This window comes from Apteryx mantelli, chromosome Z (genome assembly GCF_036417845.1).
Source record: "Apteryx mantelli isolate bAptMan1 chromosome Z, bAptMan1.hap1, whole genome shotgun sequence".
Taxonomy (NCBI): Eukaryota; Metazoa; Chordata; class Aves; order Apterygiformes; family Apterygidae; genus Apteryx; species Apteryx mantelli.
The window spans coordinates 77,887,919-77,906,125 of NC_090020.1; the positions used below are offsets into that span (position 1 = coordinate 77,887,919).

The 18,207-nt window shown below is 50.7% G+C and overlaps 1 protein-coding gene across 1 annotated transcript in view; it reads left to right on the forward strand.

Annotated features, from left to right (window-relative positions):
* The window catches only part of NOL6 (nucleolar protein 6), a 38,763-nt gene that overhangs the window by 8,097 nt on the left and 12,459 nt on the right, over nucleotides 1–18,207 (forward strand). The window contains exons 13-22 of the mRNA XM_067316460.1: nucleotides 117–265; nucleotides 1,066–1,141; nucleotides 2,437–2,577; nucleotides 2,900–3,017; nucleotides 3,236–3,390; nucleotides 3,653–3,816; nucleotides 4,294–4,446; nucleotides 5,892–5,989; nucleotides 9,353–9,477; nucleotides 9,641–9,730. Of these exons, the coding sequence (XP_067172561.1) occupies nucleotides 117–265; nucleotides 1,066–1,141; nucleotides 2,437–2,577; nucleotides 2,900–3,017; nucleotides 3,236–3,390; nucleotides 3,653–3,816; nucleotides 4,294–4,446; nucleotides 5,892–5,989; nucleotides 9,353–9,477; nucleotides 9,641–9,730 (1,269 nt within the window). The remainder of the gene's footprint in view (nucleotides 1–116; nucleotides 266–1,065; nucleotides 1,142–2,436; nucleotides 2,578–2,899; nucleotides 3,018–3,235; nucleotides 3,391–3,652; nucleotides 3,817–4,293; nucleotides 4,447–5,891; nucleotides 5,990–9,352; nucleotides 9,478–9,640; nucleotides 9,731–18,207) is intronic.

Sequence of the window (18,207 nt, forward strand, 5' to 3'; positions counted from 1 at the left end):
GAAGCTGGCACTGTGCTATGGCTGCAGATGGCCATAAGGGCAGCTGGCAGTCACGAGCACTTCAGCTGACCTGAGCTGTCACCTATGGCTCTGGCACCATCGATGTCTCTCTGCAGGCCCAGGACTTCCGGACCTTCTGGGGGGAGAAGTCTGAGTTGAGGCGGTTCCAGGATGGCACCATCTGCGAGGCAGTGGTGTGGGAGGCAAACACTGTGTGCCAGAAACGCCTCATTCCTGAGCAAATTGTCAGGCACCTCCTGTGGCTGTAAGTAGCTCTGAATAGGGCCAAATGGCAGCCATGGCTGGGAGACCTATGGTTGTGTGGGGTTACTGCTGCTCTCCATGGCTTGTGCCGCATCTATAGTGCCCTTGAGGTAACATTGTTGTCAGATCCAGGTCTTGGGGGACTTTGTGGGTTGTTTCAGCTTTGTGAAGCGAGGAAGTCATTTCAGCTTTGTGGTCAGGATGCTCCTCGCTGCTTCCCAAGAGAATGTAGTGAGGACCGCCATGTGACGTTGTAGCTGGCGCTTGTGGTAGTGCTAAAGGCAAGGAGGCAGTTTGATTCTGCCTTTACAGATGAATGTTGAGACATTCATCGTTGGCAGAGCTGAGAAGAGAAGCCCTCTGGACCATACGGGATGTTTTATGAAATCCTATGAGACCCTGTAGCGGTCCACAAGGTTGGGTCTACCTAGAGCACTGGAAAAGCTCCCCGTAGCAGTTGAGATCTACTGCCAAAAATGAGACCCTCTTGCAAAGAATGAGGGGTTGCTTGGGCCTCTTTATCCCTGCTTGAGGAGAGGTCCTGGGAAGAACGGCTGTGTATTGGCAGCTTTGGCTGTGAATCCTGTGAAGCTGCATGAGTTGCTGTGCTGCTTTGGGTAGGTGGTCTGGGCATGGAAGGAATGCACAAAGATCTTGGCATTCTCCTCACTGTGACTTTCCCATATAGGAAGGCCTTCTTTGGGCTTGGACTGGCCCTTGCCTATGGGTGCCGCAAGCAGCATCAGGATGATTGAGGTGATGTGTCCTAGCTTTAATGCTCTTTTGTCTTCCTTCATGTAGCCATGCAGACATTCCTGAATCCTCTGTCTGTTACACGGGAGCCCTGCTGGAGTCTGTGATCAAGACTGGACAAGAGGTACAGTTGCTTCCCCAATTCCAGATTGGGCTGTAGGTTTTTCAGGGAAGGGAGGTATAGGAAGAGCTATGGGGAAGTAATTTTAGATTTGTGGTCCTGAGGCTCATAGCTGGTTCCCAAGGATAAGGAAAGCGCTTGTCTGCAAACACTGAGGCATCCAGCGCAGTGCTCTCAGATCTGCTGAGCTTTTTGTGCTACACCAAAGCAGGGTGTCACATTTGGGACAGGATGCTAGTTTCTACTACTTATGGTGTGATGGGACAGCATAATTTGTCTGTGCAAGCTAGCCTGCAGTGAGCAGAGCTGGTAAATCCCATGATGAGGGGGGTGCTCTTTTTTGGAACTTGAGGAGGATTTAAGAGTCTGATCTCCACCAGTCCTTGAGGGACAAAGGAGAGATTTGCTCTTGTGGGCAGGGGTGTCTGACCACACTCCTCCAGTGGCTGTCGCTTATGCGCAAACAGCCTGGGGAAGCCTGCAGTGGTCAAGGGATGAGATGGAGGAGAGAAGATGGACTCTAGAGATGGAAAGCCTCTTATGGATTAGGGTTTTGTAATTCACAGTGCACCCTGCAGAGGGTGCTGCTGGTCTGCTGTAAAATCCAGGCTGGTTGGGTGTATATAGCTTGATTCAGCTGCATCTGAGCAGTCAGTGCTCTTATTCCTCATTTAGGCTTCTTTGCTGTACTTTAGGGTGGGGGGAGCAGCAGGACAACAGAAATTCTCCTTTCTGTGCATCTCAAATGCCCTCCCCAGGGCTCTTGAGATGCTCTGGATGTTTCCTTTCCTTTCTTGTTGTTTTTGCTGTGCTTCACAGCTCTGCCGTGGCTAAGGATGTAGTCTGAGCTGAGTTCCTGTTAACAGCTGCCTCTGGTGGTATCGGTATGCAGAAGGGAGGCAGTAGCAGAGATCTTGCTGTGGCTAATACACAATCTCTTCTCACCTTCCAAGTCACTCTTAGCTTCTCCCTTTATAGGGGAGAGCAGTGGCAATACAGTTGTTCGTGTTGCCATAGTGTTTTTTATAGGAATTCATTTCACTTGCCACTTGATAAGCAGCCACTGGGATGCCTGTGGCTGCTGGGTAGCCACAAACAGATTTACTCTTGGTTTCCCTCTTTCCTATATCTCCCCATCTTGCCAAGCATGCTTGCAAAAAGCTGCTCTCTGGGGTGGCGGTCCTGGCTCCTTGGTGCTCAGTTGCCTCTCCAGGCAGAGAGGGAGGCAAGATCAGTGCCTGTGCTCATCTCCCCGGGGGTGGGAGATACAAACTGAGAGACTCTCTGGATGTCTGCAGGCCTCGGGGACCAGCGAGGAGGCCATGGTCAGCGTTGTCTGCTCATACGATGACCTGAGCCGCAAGCTCTGGAACCTGGAAGGGCTGCCACTGACGGTGACAGCGGTGCAGGGCGTTCACCCGGCCCTCCGGTACACGGACGTGAGTGCTTCTAGGTGCAGCCTGTGTGCTGTGGCTCCAGCAAGGAGCTGAGGGAAGGCCCTGGCCCTGGCCTTGGCCCTGCTGAGTTTTGGGGTGCAGAGTGACACAGAATTAATCTGTGCCTTTGTGGCTACTGAGAGGCCTTGAGGTGATGTGGTACCTCTTTTATGCTGTCCCATCCCTGGGGCTGTCTGTGCAAAGGCTGGTCAAGCCCTCCGTGTCGGGGGGCTTTGCTGAGGCGGGAGGCTTGGGGGCAAGCAGTGTGCTTTGATGTGTGGGCTCTGTTCCCTGCTCTAAGTCCCTTGCTGATGCTTTATCCCAGGTCTTCCCTCCTATTCCCATGAAGCCAGTTTATTCCTTCCATACCAGAATCAGGAACAAAGACTTGCTGCTTCCCTCAGAGGACAAGCCCTGCCCAGCCTATATATCCCCTTTGAAAGGTAAGTGGGGAGAGATGTCGGCAGGAGATGATCCTCTAGAAGGAAACAGAGGGAGGAGGCAATACTAACTCAGTTACTGCTCTGTTTGTGTGTCACAAGTGGGACCGGAGCCCTGGCTCCCCCTGCCCTTATGCTATAACCTCTAGTCCCTGCTGCGCCCTCTAACACCTTGTTTCTCCTTGGGGTTCACTGGCCTCCTTTTGTCTCTTTGCCCTCAGTCGTGTGCCACATGGAAGGCAGTGGCCGGTGGCCGCAGGACAAAGAAGCCATCAAGCGAATCAAGGCAGCTTTCCACCTCCAGCTGGCTGAGCTGCTCCAGCAGCAGCACCATTTGATCTGCAGGCCTGCAGTCACCCACACTGATGTGTATAAGGTAGGGGAGTGGTGGGAGCCTTCTCTGTACTTGCAGAGTGATGGTGCCTTGCTACTGAAGAGGAAGACAAGTATAGTTATGGGGGTGGTCGTTGCCCATGCTGGATAAGAGCGGGATTTGGGTGCTGGACCCGGTAAAGAATGTGGGAATACTTTGTGCTGAGACCAGGATAGTGCTGTGTCTGTGCCCTGGGGTGCAGAGTAGCATGGCAGCCTGCATATATTGCTGCCAAGCCTGACTTCACCTTCTGCCCCCATTTCAGGATGGCTATGTTTTCCGTCTCCAAGTGGCCTACCATCGAGAACCCCTGATCTTGAAGGAAGTAGTCACTCCAGAAGGGATGCTGAAGTACCAGGACACAGAGGAGTCTCAGCAGCTGGAATTGGAGACCGTGCATCTGCCTTATCTAACTAGTTCCCTGCATGGGTAGGCAAGGCAGAGTGTTTGGGATGCCAGGGTGTGGGACATGTCCTGTTGCTGGGAGCTGGTGTGGAGGTGTCTTTGGATGATGGAGGATGGTGGTGCAGAGAAGAGTTCACTGTAGAAAAGGAAGAGGTCCCTCGGCCCTCCTTGTGAGCCAGGAAGACCTCTGAGGAGGGGGCAGGGGGGTGAATGCGGGTAGGGGAGAGAGCTGGTTGTCCCATTTGTCAGATCAGAACTCACTGGTACGGGGAGACAAGTACTGAACAGCAGCACAGTTACAGGGGAGCATGTGGTAGCATTATGCTTTTGTTCTCCCGAAAATGCAACACCCGTAAAGGGAGCCCTGTGCTTGTGATGTGGAACACAGGTCCCTGGCAGAGATTTGCTTCTCTCTTCTCTGTTGAATGCTAGAAGGGCAGTTTGGGTCCTGGGACATCTCAGCTGAACAGTCGTGAATGCTTTTCTCCCTCCTCCACATAGGCTCCAGCAGCAGCACCCTGCCTTTGGCAGCACCTGCCGGCTGGCCAAGCGCTGGGTCAGCGCCCAGCTCCTGAGTGACCACATCTCCGAGGAGTGCGTGGACCTCCTCATGGCTTATCTTTTCCTCCACCCAGCCCCCTTCACTCCGCCCAGGTGAGGATGGGGAGCCCACACTGGCTGGATGGGGATTAACTACCTTTTTCCCTACTCAGCATGCAGATGGGATGAAGGAGTGAGGAGGGATGCTGCCAGGGCAGGAGGTGCTGGGAGGGCTGGTCCATCCACTGGTATGCAAAAGTGAGTGGGAGGACCCTGTAATGCCAGAAAGCTGTTCCAAGCTCTGCTGGGCGCAGCTGGTTGGAGAAGGCAGAGGCTGTTGGTACTGCTGGGCCACACCTACCCTCTGCCCCGCGTGCCGCTGTGCTGGAGAGCTGGTGCTGGAGAGCTGGTGCGGTGAAGCAGCAGGCTGCCAGCTGCAGTGGTGGCCGTGTGCTCACCTGATAAGGATGGGAGCCAGTGTCTTTGTGGCCTCTGAGTACGGACAGTGCCTCCGTGGCACCATCACAGCGCAGTGGCCCAGGATGCCTCTTTCCGGATGTGGTGTATGCAGGGGTCCGGTCTTCCTCTGCCATGGGGCAGGATCAACTGCTAGGGGCATTTTGTGCCCTTCTGAGGACTAATGGGATTCCTTGGCCTGTGGGGAACAGCTGGGAGAAGTAGAAATGATGGATGCATGGTGGTTAGCAGCACATTGGTACTCCTGGGTTCCCTGGGAGTGATGTTATGGTGGTGCTGGCTGCTGCAGCCTCCGTTTATCCTGGAAAAGACTCCCGGGGGAAGGGCAGAAGGCCAGCCATTGAAAGCTAAACAGCAGAGTGTTGGTAAATATCTCCTTGGGGCCAATTGCTTGCAGCCTCTGGCAGGTGGACTGGATACAGCCCAGAGGGAGTGAAATGAAGTTAAAGACTATGTTTATGCTCTGTGTAGAGCCTGAAGGTTAGTCTGTCCTGCACTTGAGATCCGGTTTCCTTCCCGGAAATAACAGTAGTAACTGTCTACTGCCTGGAAAGCTTTCCTGTCTCCTGAAATACTCTGCTAGCAGGAGCCCCGTCTTCTCAACTGTCTTGTTTTGCAAGTGTGTTGTGTTACAGGGAAACAGAGGTACAGCGAGAGCTTGGGCTGGTGTCTGTGGTGGTCTTGTTTGAGAGCCACACTGGAGATGGGAGCAGTCCTGACTCTCGTTCCCCCTTGCTCTACCCCTAGACAGCAGGCTGCCTGGTTGGGGGAGCTGCAGAAGATGGGGAAGACTGGGGGAAATGTTTCAATCTCTTGAGTTGTGTGGGTTTTTTTTTCTTTTTTTTTCTTTTCTTTAATCTGGGGAGGAAGGAACAAGGGGAAAGGATTTCCCTGTGTACTCAGGGACCCAGAGAAGGCCAAATGCCTTGTACTCCTTCTGGATTTCTCTCTCAGCTCGGACATCTCTTCTGGGACTGCGTGTGCCCTGGTTGTTGCTAGGTTATACACAAAGCCCCATTCCTGCCATGGTGATTGGCTAGGGCAGCAAATACCAGCATTAAGCTGTTTTCTCTCACCTGCAGCTCTCCCCAGGTCGGGTTTCTGCGCTTCCTCAACCTCCTGGCAACCTTTGACTGGAAAAACAGCCCTCTCATCGTCAACCTGAACGCAGGCCTCACAGGTGAGCTGGCAGCACACAGGTTCTCCCAGGTGGCCCTGGCCACAGCTGTGGGAGAGCCATGACATGAAGGTCTGGGGCCCTCCTGGATCAGCTTGTGGCTCTAGGGGTCTTAGATATGGCGGAATGTCACAGCTTCAGCCTGGGTCAAGGACATTTTCCACGCCCTTATTCTCCTACCGTGTTTAACTTGGCTTCAAGGTTTGTTTGGTTGTGGGTTTTTTTTTGTTTTGCTTTGTTTTTTCTCATACCTGCCTTTGAAGAGGTGATCTTGCTGACAGTTCTATGTTGCTTTGTGGTATTACTGAAATCTCTTGTGAGCATGGACAGTGTTGGACTACACAGTGCCTTTGAAGCCATCTGCTCCTTTTTAGCCAGCCTTTTAGCTTGAGGCTTTGCCCTGGCTCTTCCTGGCCCATGCCTTTTCTTCTGTGTCTTGTAGACTTGTCCTTCATCTCGTCCTTCCTCAAGGTGCCATGATTGTTTTGCATGAAAAGGTCCTCCTTGTGCTCACAAGTGCAGGTGGTCACACGGTACCAGCAGGCAGTTAAGGCTGCTGTGTAAACTGTCTTGGGCAGATGCAACACGGGTGTGAGCTGGGGGAGACCCAAAGGGGAGTGGGATGATGGCCCTTTGCAGAGCTCAGCTGGGGTAGTCTGGTGCCAGGGCCTCTGCCCTGCAGTGAGGAAGCCTTGCTCCTGCTCCGTGTTGTCTGCCTGGTGGTTGCATTAGGAGAGCAATCACCTTCAGCTGCTGAATGAGCTGGTGTGGGAAGGTGCAAAGCCTCCCTATCCTGCGTCTGCTTTGAGAGCCCTGCCGAGCAGCTTGAAGAAAAGGCATTAGCTGCTGGTCCCTGATTTAGAAACCTGCAAGGGAAAAAAGGCTTCAGTCATCCAGGTGTTCAGAGGCACGGGGGAGGCTTTGAAGTTTTTTATCTCATGAGCTCTGTGAATCTCCTGGTGAATGTGTCTCTGGTTTCCAAAGGAACATATTGGCGCATCCAAGCAAACCTGTGATCCTGGGCTGTTTGTTGAATGTCTTGTCTGTCGATCATCTTTTTGGATAACATGAGGGCCAGAAAAGACCATGACTTGTTCACTACACTGCAGATGTGTCTCAGCTTTGGTGGGGAGAATAGCAACATCCAAACTTTTAAAGCTGATCTATAAGAAAAGTAGAAGCTGTATGTGAGTGGTGTGGGCAACACTAGAGGGAACAGCTGTTCCCGTGGGTTTCAGTACTCCCTCGACTCTTTCTTTTTTGAGAGGGAGAATTGTTTTTTTGGAAACTGATATGTTTCTACCCTTCAGCTTTTTCTTTTTTTATAAATGAAAAAATAGGAAGTGTTTTTGGCCCAAAAGCTATCTTTTCTCTTAAAAACAAATTGGAAAACAAACTCTTTCATTAGCTCATAATGTCACTAGTTCCTAGCCTGTGTCAGTCCCCATGACTGTGTCTTGAACCACGTCTGGCTCTACAGAAGAGTGACTGTGTGGGGTTAGAGCAAAGGTCCATCTAGCCGTGCATCCTGTCTCCAAAATTTCCCATAGGCAGATGCTGAGGAAGAGCGCAAGAACAGAGCAAGTGTATATCAATGCTCCTGCCAGTTCTCTCCCAGCCTCCAGCTACTTGCAGCTTGGAGACTTCCTGAGCCAGATGTAGCTTCTGTGAATTTAGTAGCTAGCCCCCAAGGGATTTTTCTGTCATCAGCTTTCCTTTTGAGCTGTACCAGGTGGCTCCAGCATCTTCTCCCCTGCCCTGCCAGTAGCCCTTGGTGCTGCTCTGCAGCAGCAGCAGCATCCCAGAGGTTGGAGGAGAGGTGATCAAGGTTTATATTGGCATTTCCTTCTCTGCAAGGGTTTATCTTCAAGGGCTTGGCAAGTGCCACCTGATAACTGCCTGTTGAAGCAGGTGATCAGGCTCAGGCCCTGTGTGAGCTGGCTCTGCACAGCTGCAGCAGAACAGTGATGCCAAGGAAGTACTCCGGCCAAAGCTGGGTGGGAAAGGAGAAAAGCTGGTCATAGTGCTGGGCTTGCCACCTCTAAACCTTTATTGGCTGGCAGCCATCCTCGTAGTGTGACCTGGCTTTGTACATGGAGAAATTGAGTGTCCCACAGCCTTTGGCCTAGTTTGTCTCAGTCTGGCATCTTACTGAGAGCTGGCATCCTTCCATGGGGTGAGGAACAAGAGCTACATCCTGCCTCTGGTCTAAAGTGTGCCTCAGGATTGCAGACTCTGTTTTGTATGTGGTGGGGTTCAGGAGATGCAGATCATTTGCCTGTGTTCTGTTGGCCTCCCTTAGGAGGAGATTAGAAGGGAATGGGGTTTGAAGAGGGGATGGTCTTGGTTTTTTGATTGCATGTTTTTCTTTGAGGGATTCATCCTGCATTTGTGTCTCCCAGAGACAGAAGAGGAAATACCCAGGCTGGGCTTGAAGGGAACAAGGCTTGTTGCAAACGCTTCTGGATAACTATTAAGTGAGGCAGCTCATTTGTGTCACTAAAATTGATCCATAATGTGGTCATGGGAAAAGATGGTTTCTTGGGGAATCCCTCTTTTCATCTTGCTAGTTGTGCCTCTGGGACAATGGCTATTACTTTGACTCCCCCCACCTTGACACATTGGTGTTATGGGCTTGTTCCCATTTTTGCAGCTTTTTCTCTGAGCCCAGGCAGGGGAGTTTGACCACTGTGGGACAGAGGTGGCTGACTGGTGCTGGTTTGCTGCAGGGGCTGTGGCAGAGGTTTGTTTCTGAACCACTCTTGCCCTGTCATCCGTGTTTCCCACGTGGTCCTGGCAGCTGGTTTATGTTGCTGCTGTTTGTCACATTGTCTCACCCTCAATCAACTCTGCTAGTTGTTTAGCAAGACTGATTTGTCAGATGAAAAAAACACCCGTGCCCAGAGGCTGTGTTACTGTGAGTGGCTCTTTGGGACCAGGCCTGGCATGGGCAGGCTCCCAAGCCTTGTTTTCCCCTGCAGGTGAACAGGAATAAGGAATTGATGTCCCAGGATATGAGGGCTGTTGAGTGTCAAATGCAGACCCTGCTGCCTCGTGGTACGTGGTGGGTGCATCATGGGCAGGAAGTCATGGGTGGGCTCTAATGGTTAGTTTTTTGGGAGTTGCTGCCTCTTCACTCTGCCTCCCCTGTTGCGGCTTTGAGCTTGGATAAGAGAGATGAGAAACAGGCAGAGCTGCTGCCCGTGATCCAGACTGCCAGGGAGTTGGCTGCACAGGGACAGGACATCAAAGGATGTGGGAAAAGGATGGTAGAGGACAAAAGCCGATTATATTGCCCTTTCTTGGGCTGTGTTACATGGGGGTGGAGGGGACAGAGCATCTGATCCATCTGCCTGCCCTCTCCAGATGCTGACTGCACAGAGATCAAGAACAAGTTTGTGGCTGCTCGCTCTCGCCTCCCCATCATGTTCATTGCCACCCCCAAAGACAAGTGGACCTCGATGTGGACCAAAGAGCGACCTTCAGCGCAGGTGAGCTGGGGCATTCCCTCCTTACCCTATGGTGGCTGCCAGATTGGGGCAGTTCAGTGGTCCCAGCGCTGCACTGAGCTCCACTGGGCCTGTGCATTAGTCATGTCCATCCCTCTCTCTGCAAAGTCCCGAGTTTTACCCTCTATCTCTCTTCCCTCCTCAGATCCTGCAGCGCCTTCTTGTGCTGGCCTCGGAGTCCCTCCGTGTCCTGGAGGAGCAGCTCATGGACCCGCTCAGCAGCCAGGATGTGAAGGTAATCCTTTTGGGTACCTGCACAAGGGTTTTTGGGCTCTGCCTGAATGAGCTGGGGAGAGGAGCTGGACATGGGGCAGTCTAGCCATCCTGATGTGGGATGGAGGCTGCCCCATCAAGTCCTGCCCCCATGTGCAGGTGTGTCTGCATGACCTGAGCTCCCAAGCTGCTAGCCAGTTTCCATTTAAATCTTGTGTCTCCCTACCTCTGACAGTGGGGAAACTGCTCATCCTGGCTTCGAACTTGGCTTGGAGGTTTGCATAGCATCGGGTGCATCTCCCCAGCATTGACCCTGCAGTATGGCTCTGCTTCTGGCTTAGCCTGAGTCAAGCTTGGTGGCAGATGCTGCTGCTGGGCCTTTCCCGGAGGCATTTAGGCCTGGGTGAGCTTGCAGGTATCCTGAATGGACAGGAAAAGGAATTGAAGTCAAATTGGTCTGACGTTTTGTGGTGAAGAAGCCTCAATAGAAAGTGGTGGGATGAAAGAGCCCTGGACAAATCCATTTAGCAGTATTTCGGACTCTGGCTGAATGCAGGGTTTAACTCCAGTTGGAAAAGGTTAGGGGCTGGGGAGGATAAAGGTCTTCACCTGAGCTGGTTTAAAGAAAGGTGCATGAGCTACTTGCCTGAGCAGTGTGATTTCAGCTGTCTAGGCTCCTCTGTGTGCCTGAATTGGGGTCTTTCAGCAGAGTTAAAATCCAAGTTGTTGTGTCTTTGCTGTGTAGTGAGCAAGACTGGGGAAGTGGAGATCTGGTTTTCTTCTTTGTCTTTCAGGACTGTGAGCAAAAACCTCTGGCTTGTATTGGTGCCCTCGTGTATAAAATAGAAACACTGTTTTTGTCTTTGTCCACAGGACAGAGATTTTTCTCTTGGGATTTGGTACATCAATGCTTGGCTAGCATTCTTGGTGTGCCAGATGCTTAATTTCTGCAGTTTTAGTCTGATTTATGATGTAGATGCTTTTAGTTGTGACTCTGTAGCCTATCTTCTGCAGGCAAGGCCAGTGACCCTGCTACATACTGGGACCAGGATCCTGGTTTTGGAGTGCTGGTCTCCTGAGACTGGAGACACCTTTCTCCTGCTTTCAGGTCTACTTATATAGACTATGTATGATTTCTGGTGGCAGTATTTGTCTTCATGCGTTTGCAAAGCATCTAGCAACGTGAAGGCCCTTGATTTTTCTTGGGGCTGTCCTGTGAAGCCTTCCTGGAGTGCAGCTGAGCTAAATTCCAGGGCTGGCAGCTCCGAGGTGTGAAGGGCTGCCATGCCAAGTGTGGCTTATCTTGGCAGCAGCATCCCTTGTTCAAGAGTGGCAGGCGTTGGCCGAGAACTGTTAAGGGTTTAGATTGTTTTACCTCTTCTTCCAGATGCTGGCACTGTTGCAATTGGCCTTTTCCTTAGAGGAGTATGGGAATTATATGAAGGAGGTAGATGCCAATGGGTAGAAGAAGGGGAGCCTCATGTGTAAGTCAGTAGCAGAGCTCAGTGCTGCATCCTGCTCTCTTCTACATGCTGTATTCTGATGCTGCTGCTATGCATTTGGATGCTTGGAAGCCTTTTATATTGAACCTCATATAATTCAGGAGACACGGGAGTATTTTGGCATAAAGGGATGAAGGTAGAAGAGCAAGGGGCCTATCCTCATGGTGCAGATTAAGTCTTTGCTCTCAAGGAATGTGCTTTCTTGTGATGAGGCTGTATGGAGCTGGCTGCTTTCAAATCCGGGGGTTGTTCTTGGATCAGTCTCTTGTCAGCCTACTGCAGCTCTTGGCTGGTGGAGGGAGATACGCTCCTGGTCACCGCATACCGAGTTTCTGCTCTCCCTTAGCCACGTAACGGCTACATCTGCTCCTCCTGTCAGGAGTCTATTGTGGGGTGGAGGAAGATGAAGATGATAACAGACAGAATAGCCGGTAAGTACTCTTCCTTTCTGCGTCATAGCCAGAGCAAAGTCCAGGTTGAAAAGGATCCAGGATGTTGTGTTAAAGGATGATTAGTGAGATGAGACTGCGATTCTCTTCAGCACTTGGCTGAACAAGAGGTAAGAGAAGGTAGTCATTAGGGGGTAATTAGTACAGAATGAAAGGAATGGCTGTAGAGATTTCCTGGACCAGTGACAGACTCTAGATGATTCATGGAGGGGAGGCTCCTAAAAATTTTAGAAATGGTGCTGTAATGCTGTCCACACTTGTGCCCAGCCAGAGACTTGTAGCCTGCTTTGGCGCAGTCTGAGTTAGTCAGTCAAGTCGTCTTCCTCCTCCTCACTCTGGTCGTCCTGTGGCTTCTCTGGACCGCTCTGTGGTCCAGAGAAGGTGTGTTCGCATCCGGTGGCTGAACAGTTGTCTGAGAGGCCTTTTGGGAAGTGGTGCTGGTAGGAATCACTGGTATCAGCTGTCCTCCACATGAATCTGCAGCTGGGAAGCTGGATGGAGATGAGATCTCTTTGTGCTCCTGTATGGTAGAGAGGGGAGGCCTTAGGATGCTGTCTAGCTAGTCTGTGGCAGACAGCCCCTACCTGGGCTGCCATGCAGGAGCTCTCACGCATTTGCTTATCCCTTGACTGTGCTGTTCTGAATGGGAAGGGGAGAACCGTGTGTCTGGCTGCAGATGGGATCTGCAGAGATGCGGTTTAATAAGCAGAAATGGGGTTTGGCAAGCCAACAGGATATTGGGTTTAACACTTCAGCTTAGAATATATCACCGCTGTAATTATTGCACCCTGGGCCATGCTCAAAACAAGCTCTTCTAGCAACCTGGTTCCCTGCTGAGAGCAGTATTTCAACCATCTAGGCACTGCTTCTCTTCATGTTCTAATGCTGTGGGCACAGCCCCTGCTCAGGGTGGTTCAGTGCAGCAGCAGAGTAGTTGATGCTATAGTGGAAAGAGGACTGATGAAGAAATGAGCAGCAAAGAGGCAATGGAGCAAGCGATGTGGCCAGTGTGCTGGAATAGAAGAGTGAGCTTGGGAACAGCCTCCTGCCTGTGTACGTGACCCAAGGGCATTTTGGAAAGCTGCAGTGAAAACGTGTGTGCACAGTGTCTATGTGACCAAGTGAGGTCTGCCCCTGAGCTAGCCCTTCTCAGCTCCCCATGGCACTGCCAGGCTGTGGTACACTCCTTCCCAAAGAGGATGTCTAAAATGATCAGATGAGTCTCTCCTGACTTTAAAGGGATCCTTTGCTGACCTCTGTGTGGTTGGCATTAGGTGAGGAGAGCCCTGGTCACAACTGGGGAGGCCGCGGGAGGGTGAGAGAAGTCTGAAAAGTGTCATCTGGGAGGGAAGGCTGAAGAGAAGTGGGACCAGCTGGTCTAGAGCTCACAGAAAAGATGGGCTAGCATTTTTCAAATAGCTTAAAAAAAGGAGGAGGGAGAGCGGTTCTGCAAAGAGGAAGGAAATCCATTTCTTCCTTCACTTGAGACAAGAAGCAATGAGTTTGCAGAGGAAGAGTGGTTTAGGAAGCTGGTCTCAAGCCCAAGTCTGGAAGTGTTGAGGAGCCCAGGGGGGCTGTGGAGCCTCTGTTGCAGGAGGTGTGACTGTTGTTTCCCAGCTGTGTTTGATGCAGACCTCTCAGTTTGGGCCATGGGTAGATTGTGTGGCTTCTCCGGGTCCCTCCCATCACCATCATGTGCAGCTCTCTCCTGGATAGGAGTCTGAGCTCTGTGTTTGGCTAGGAAGTGCCTGGTCTTGGAGATCTGTCTCTGAAAGCCTGGATAAGCTGGAGGTTGAGCCTGGATATGAGGCCCTCGAGAGAGGTCAGAGTTGATGCTGTGGGAAGAGGTTGCAGCCTTGGTGATGTTTTCCACAGCGACTGAGAGAGGAAATTGCAGGGAGGGGGCTTGTTTATTTATAGGTTTATTCTTTCCCCTATGCTGCTTTCTGCCGAGATGTGCCTGGACCCCCTTGTTGTTTCTCTGTGTCCTCTGGAATTGGCATTATGGCTAATCGTGATCTTTTGTCTGCCTTTGCCTTTACCCGGAATATACTTACAAGCTCTGGGTGTCTGTTTTAATCACGTTGCCTGTTCCCAGAGCAGGGGTGGGTGTCTCTGAGCAGCCCCTTGGGGGGAAGCCTTGCTAGTAGTTTCATGTTCCTTGAATTATTATTTATTAGTGAAGGAAATGAACCCGCTAGCTCCAGATGCCTTTTAAACGATAGGTTTATCTACAGCACTCTCCGTATTATGGAAAATGTGGTGGGTGAGGAATGTTAATGAGGGGAGAATGTGGGGGGGGTTAGGCCTGTCTAGTAAATGATCGTTATCCGGTGTAGTGCTTCCGATTTGATAATGATTATGATGAGGCCACTGAGGCCACTGTGGCCCATGTCCAGCTGTGACTACAGTCCGGTTTGGGCTACAGGCTTATTTTCTTCCGTGTAAGATATTGACTGGGTGTCCTGAACGCTAGTATATGTAGGGACCTGCTCTTGGCTAAGGCTGAGTGCTACCAGTTCCTAAGGAAACTGGGAGATGCTCAGGGAAAAGGAGATTTTATGGGGGCCTGGAGCTGGGTTTCAGGTGGTTCGGGGTCAGTTCCTGTCTTTGCCACAGACTCCTGATGTGACCATGGGAAAATCGCTTAAACATGCTATGAAATAGGGCTGGCATTGTGTTCTCCAAACTGTTGCTCTGACTTGGTATTTGGGTGGGAAACCTTTTTGTCTCTAGGCGTGCAGGGAGCTCTGGGCACTGCTCAATGCTGTGGCATGAGTGATGGACAGGGCTGAGCATTGTGGCATGCCTTGATTCAAGCATACTCAGGCTTTTCTTGTGTTCCTGCCTTGTTTGGCAGACTGCTTTTTGCATTGTGGTCGAGGCATTCTGGCTTTGCAAAGCTGCCTGCATGATTCCCATTCAGCGATCGAACCTGTGAAATAAGGCACTGTACCCATGCCTGTGGTATCTGCTCAGGTCCTGCTTCACCTCCCAGGCTGGTACACGTCTTGGTATTGATGGCCATGTGCATTGCAGCTGAGGGATGACAAACGTCTTGTTTCTCAAGACAACGGTATTGCTGCAGCTGAATGAAACCTGAGGAATTGTCTTTCTGAATCTAAGTTTAGCCACGGCTGTAATGAGCTACTGCAAAGCTGTAAGGGTCTCTCTCAACCAGTTGAGCATCTGTGGGCTCTCTGAGGAATCTCCCTGAAGCAGCAGCTTTAGGTTTTTGCTGCTTGTGTATTAGCTGCTTAACTGGCATGCTCCATCTGTGTCTGCGCCCTGGACCTTCCAAAACTTGGAAGGGAGGGAAACAGGAGGCTGCTTCTTGGAGAATGTAAGCACAGCCTGTTTGTAGTTCAGCACTGCCTTTCCTGGTGCTATATTTTTAACATAAGACAGCCCAAAAGTTGGCATTAGGTCACAGGCAGTTCTTGCTGGCTGGTGGGAGGAATGTCCACTGAGGAGGACCTGTCAGACTCACTGTCTGTTCTGTGTCTGCGCTTGTGATGTTAACCATACTGGGGTGAAACATGTGGCTGCTGTAGTTGGTTTGCATTTGGTTGCAGTTAATAGCAAAGACTTTATAACTCTCCCTGCTCTGCTTCCTCACTTCTCATTCCATGTACAAGCATGGTCAGTTTTGATCCCAGAAATCAGCTTGAGCATCGACTGGGATGTCAAGTAACATGGTCAGCCCCGTGAATGTCCATCCTCGGCAGTGTATGGCCGTGTCATCCATTTGGCCTCCGTGCTGCGTGTTCAGGTGAGGAACCTTGCAGTCAGCTCTTGGCCACAGTCCTAGCTGGTGGATGAGGACCTGCACTCTCCAGAGCGTAGGATGACGACTGCATTGTTTGAGTATGGAGAGCTCCCTTGTTCCTTGGCTACGGTCCTCATGCCTGGTTCTCAACATTTCTTTACTCATCGCGATGAGTGGGAAGCTGCCCAGAACTACTTCTGATGCCTCCTCTGCCTCCTCGGCAATGGTTTCTTTCCTCTTGCTGTTTTTGTGAGCTGCTTGGCTGGGAGGAGAAGTGATCTGCAAACTGACTGTGGGAAGTGAATTGAATGGCAAAACTCACAAAGCTTCCTCCCTCTTTCACCCCTCAGCTTGGCTGTAAGGAAGAAAGCTTCAGGAAGCGCAGGCAGATTTATCCTACCTTCCGCTCCCTCCTGGCTGCAGCTATGTTTTTATTCTGTGTCTTAAGACTTATTTGTTGATGATCTGGTGTCTGGAATAGCTCTGGCCATGCTTTCTCCTGGCATGGGACCTCTGCAGGGTGGGAGGGCAGCTGCATTGCCGATGGGTCAGATGGGACCTTGGATGGACCTGGGATGTCAGCATTGTGTTCTGACAGACTGTGCTGGGCTTGCAAAGGAACAGGTAGGACACAGAAACTCTCAGCTCACATCTGTTTTATCATCACTGGGATAAAAGGTCTGTTCTTGAGCCCAGGGCTGTGCCAGGCAGCAGCTGTGCTGTCCTGATTTTTTCAGTTAATGCTTTTGGCCAGGGAGATGGCAGGAGGCTGTCTAGTTGGTTAAACTGCTGAGGATAAACAAAATGCAGCTTCTCTTCCTATGAGTCAGAGATGCTGTTATCAGTGGAGGGATTCGTGGTCCCTTCAGCTCCTTTGCAGATACTCTATGGCTGCTGGGTCTTTTTCTGTGCTAGAAAAGGGGTTCTGGGTTGGGGGACTGTGCTGAGCAGAGTTTCTGGGCATAGCCTGTGAAGCAGGAAACGAATTTGCTATCAAAACACAAAGGCGGCCGTGGTCTTCCAGTGATGATTACTGGGATGTGTTCAGTAGGATTCGGGCTGTGGCCACACGTGTTTGCCCTTGGATGAAGAGCAGTGATGGTGGGAGCATGAAGGCTGGTGTCCCAGGACAGCTTTGCACAGAAAGTTAAGGATGGACCTACCTCGCTTCTGGGAAACTCAACTCTGGATTGCAACTTGTGATGAAATGCCATCAATTGGGACAAATTTATTTGCCTTAAGGCACTCCGTGTTCTCTGATTTTCTCGAGGCGTGAGAAAACATGGGAAATGTACCCATGATGTTCCTGTGCTGAATCAGTCATGTGTCCCTGACCAGAGTAAACAGTGCCTCTGAGAGACTGTTTTGTCTTAGTTGTGCAGATTTGGCTTGCAAGCTCCTGTCAAAACCCAGAGTGGTGAAGATATTGGTAGGACAGTATTATTTATTTTTAGGAAGCCATTGTTTTGGTTTGAGGAGAACAACAAGGCTATATATGTATTTTAACTCTCCTGTTTTCTTAGTGATTTTCTTGTTAAGTTCAAACATCCACTGCTCAAGGGGACCTGGGAGATCTAGACCCACTTATTTGTCAGGTAAAGGGAGATGTGTCTAAATCCTTTGTATTTAATGGAAAATAAGCTTGGAGGGAAGCTTTTGTTGCAATTGCGAGTAGTAACTTCTGTGATTGAAGGTGAGAGGACTTGAAAAGCCAAACAGTGGTGAGATGTGACAAATTCACCTTTTAGGTGCTTAGGTACCTGTGCTTAGGCAATGAAAACAGACTTGCTTCATGTTTGTACTGAACATGAAGCTTATTGACTTTGCTTTCGGTTCTGATACATTTGGACTGGAAATACTACAGGGGTGAGATCTACTTGGGGAGGGGGCAGTTCCCATTACAGGGCTATAAAAGGGATTTGGCTTTGCTGATCTCACTGTTTTGTTGTGAATGCTCTGGGGCCAGCTGGAAATAGCAGATTTCCTCAAATAGCTGTTACTTAGTGAGCTTTGAGTGCGTTAGAGCAAAGTGGTGCTGCCTTCTAGGTTACTTTCTCCAGTGAAGCATTGTTCACTTGGAGGTTGAGAACTGGCTTTGGAAATGGTCTCAGAGGAGCACTTCCCTAGTGCAGACTGGCCCCAGCTACCCAGCACTCGTCAGACATCTTTGGGTTAATCACATTAAGAAAAAGAAACCCCAAAGGTAGGGAGAGGTGTCGTTGCAGCCTCTGATGAGATACAAACCTGTGTTTGAGTGGTGACTTTGAATTTGGTTCAGGCTGGAGGTACTTTGTGCCAAGACTGCCCTGAATTACCCCAGGGTCTGAGCTTTGCTTAGAACTTTGGGAAGGATGTTTATGCAACTGAAAGTCTTGCAGCACCTTGGGTTGGCTTGGGGTCTGCTGGCAGGAGTGGAGGGTGCTTCTGGGTCAGCTCTGAGCCCTGGTATGTGGAAGAGGAGGGCTGGGCTGTGCTGGTGAGAAATACCTAGTTGTTGTGGTTGCAACAGGATGCCAAGACCAAAACTCCAGCTGTGAGGTGGGCTGGGAGGCTTTTGCTAGTGAAATGAACTATTGCTTGTCCATACTGTCCTCCTAACCTTTTGTTTTGGCCTCCTAATTCTTCCTTCCCTCCTTCCTTCCTGTTGGCCATTACAGCAGTATCCTTTCTCATTCCAAACGTGTCCTCCAGCTTGTACCACTGTCCTCCCAGGACTGTGACATTCCTCAGGGATAAACACAGGGCACTGTTTCCAGGGCTGTTAATCTGTTTGTAAGCA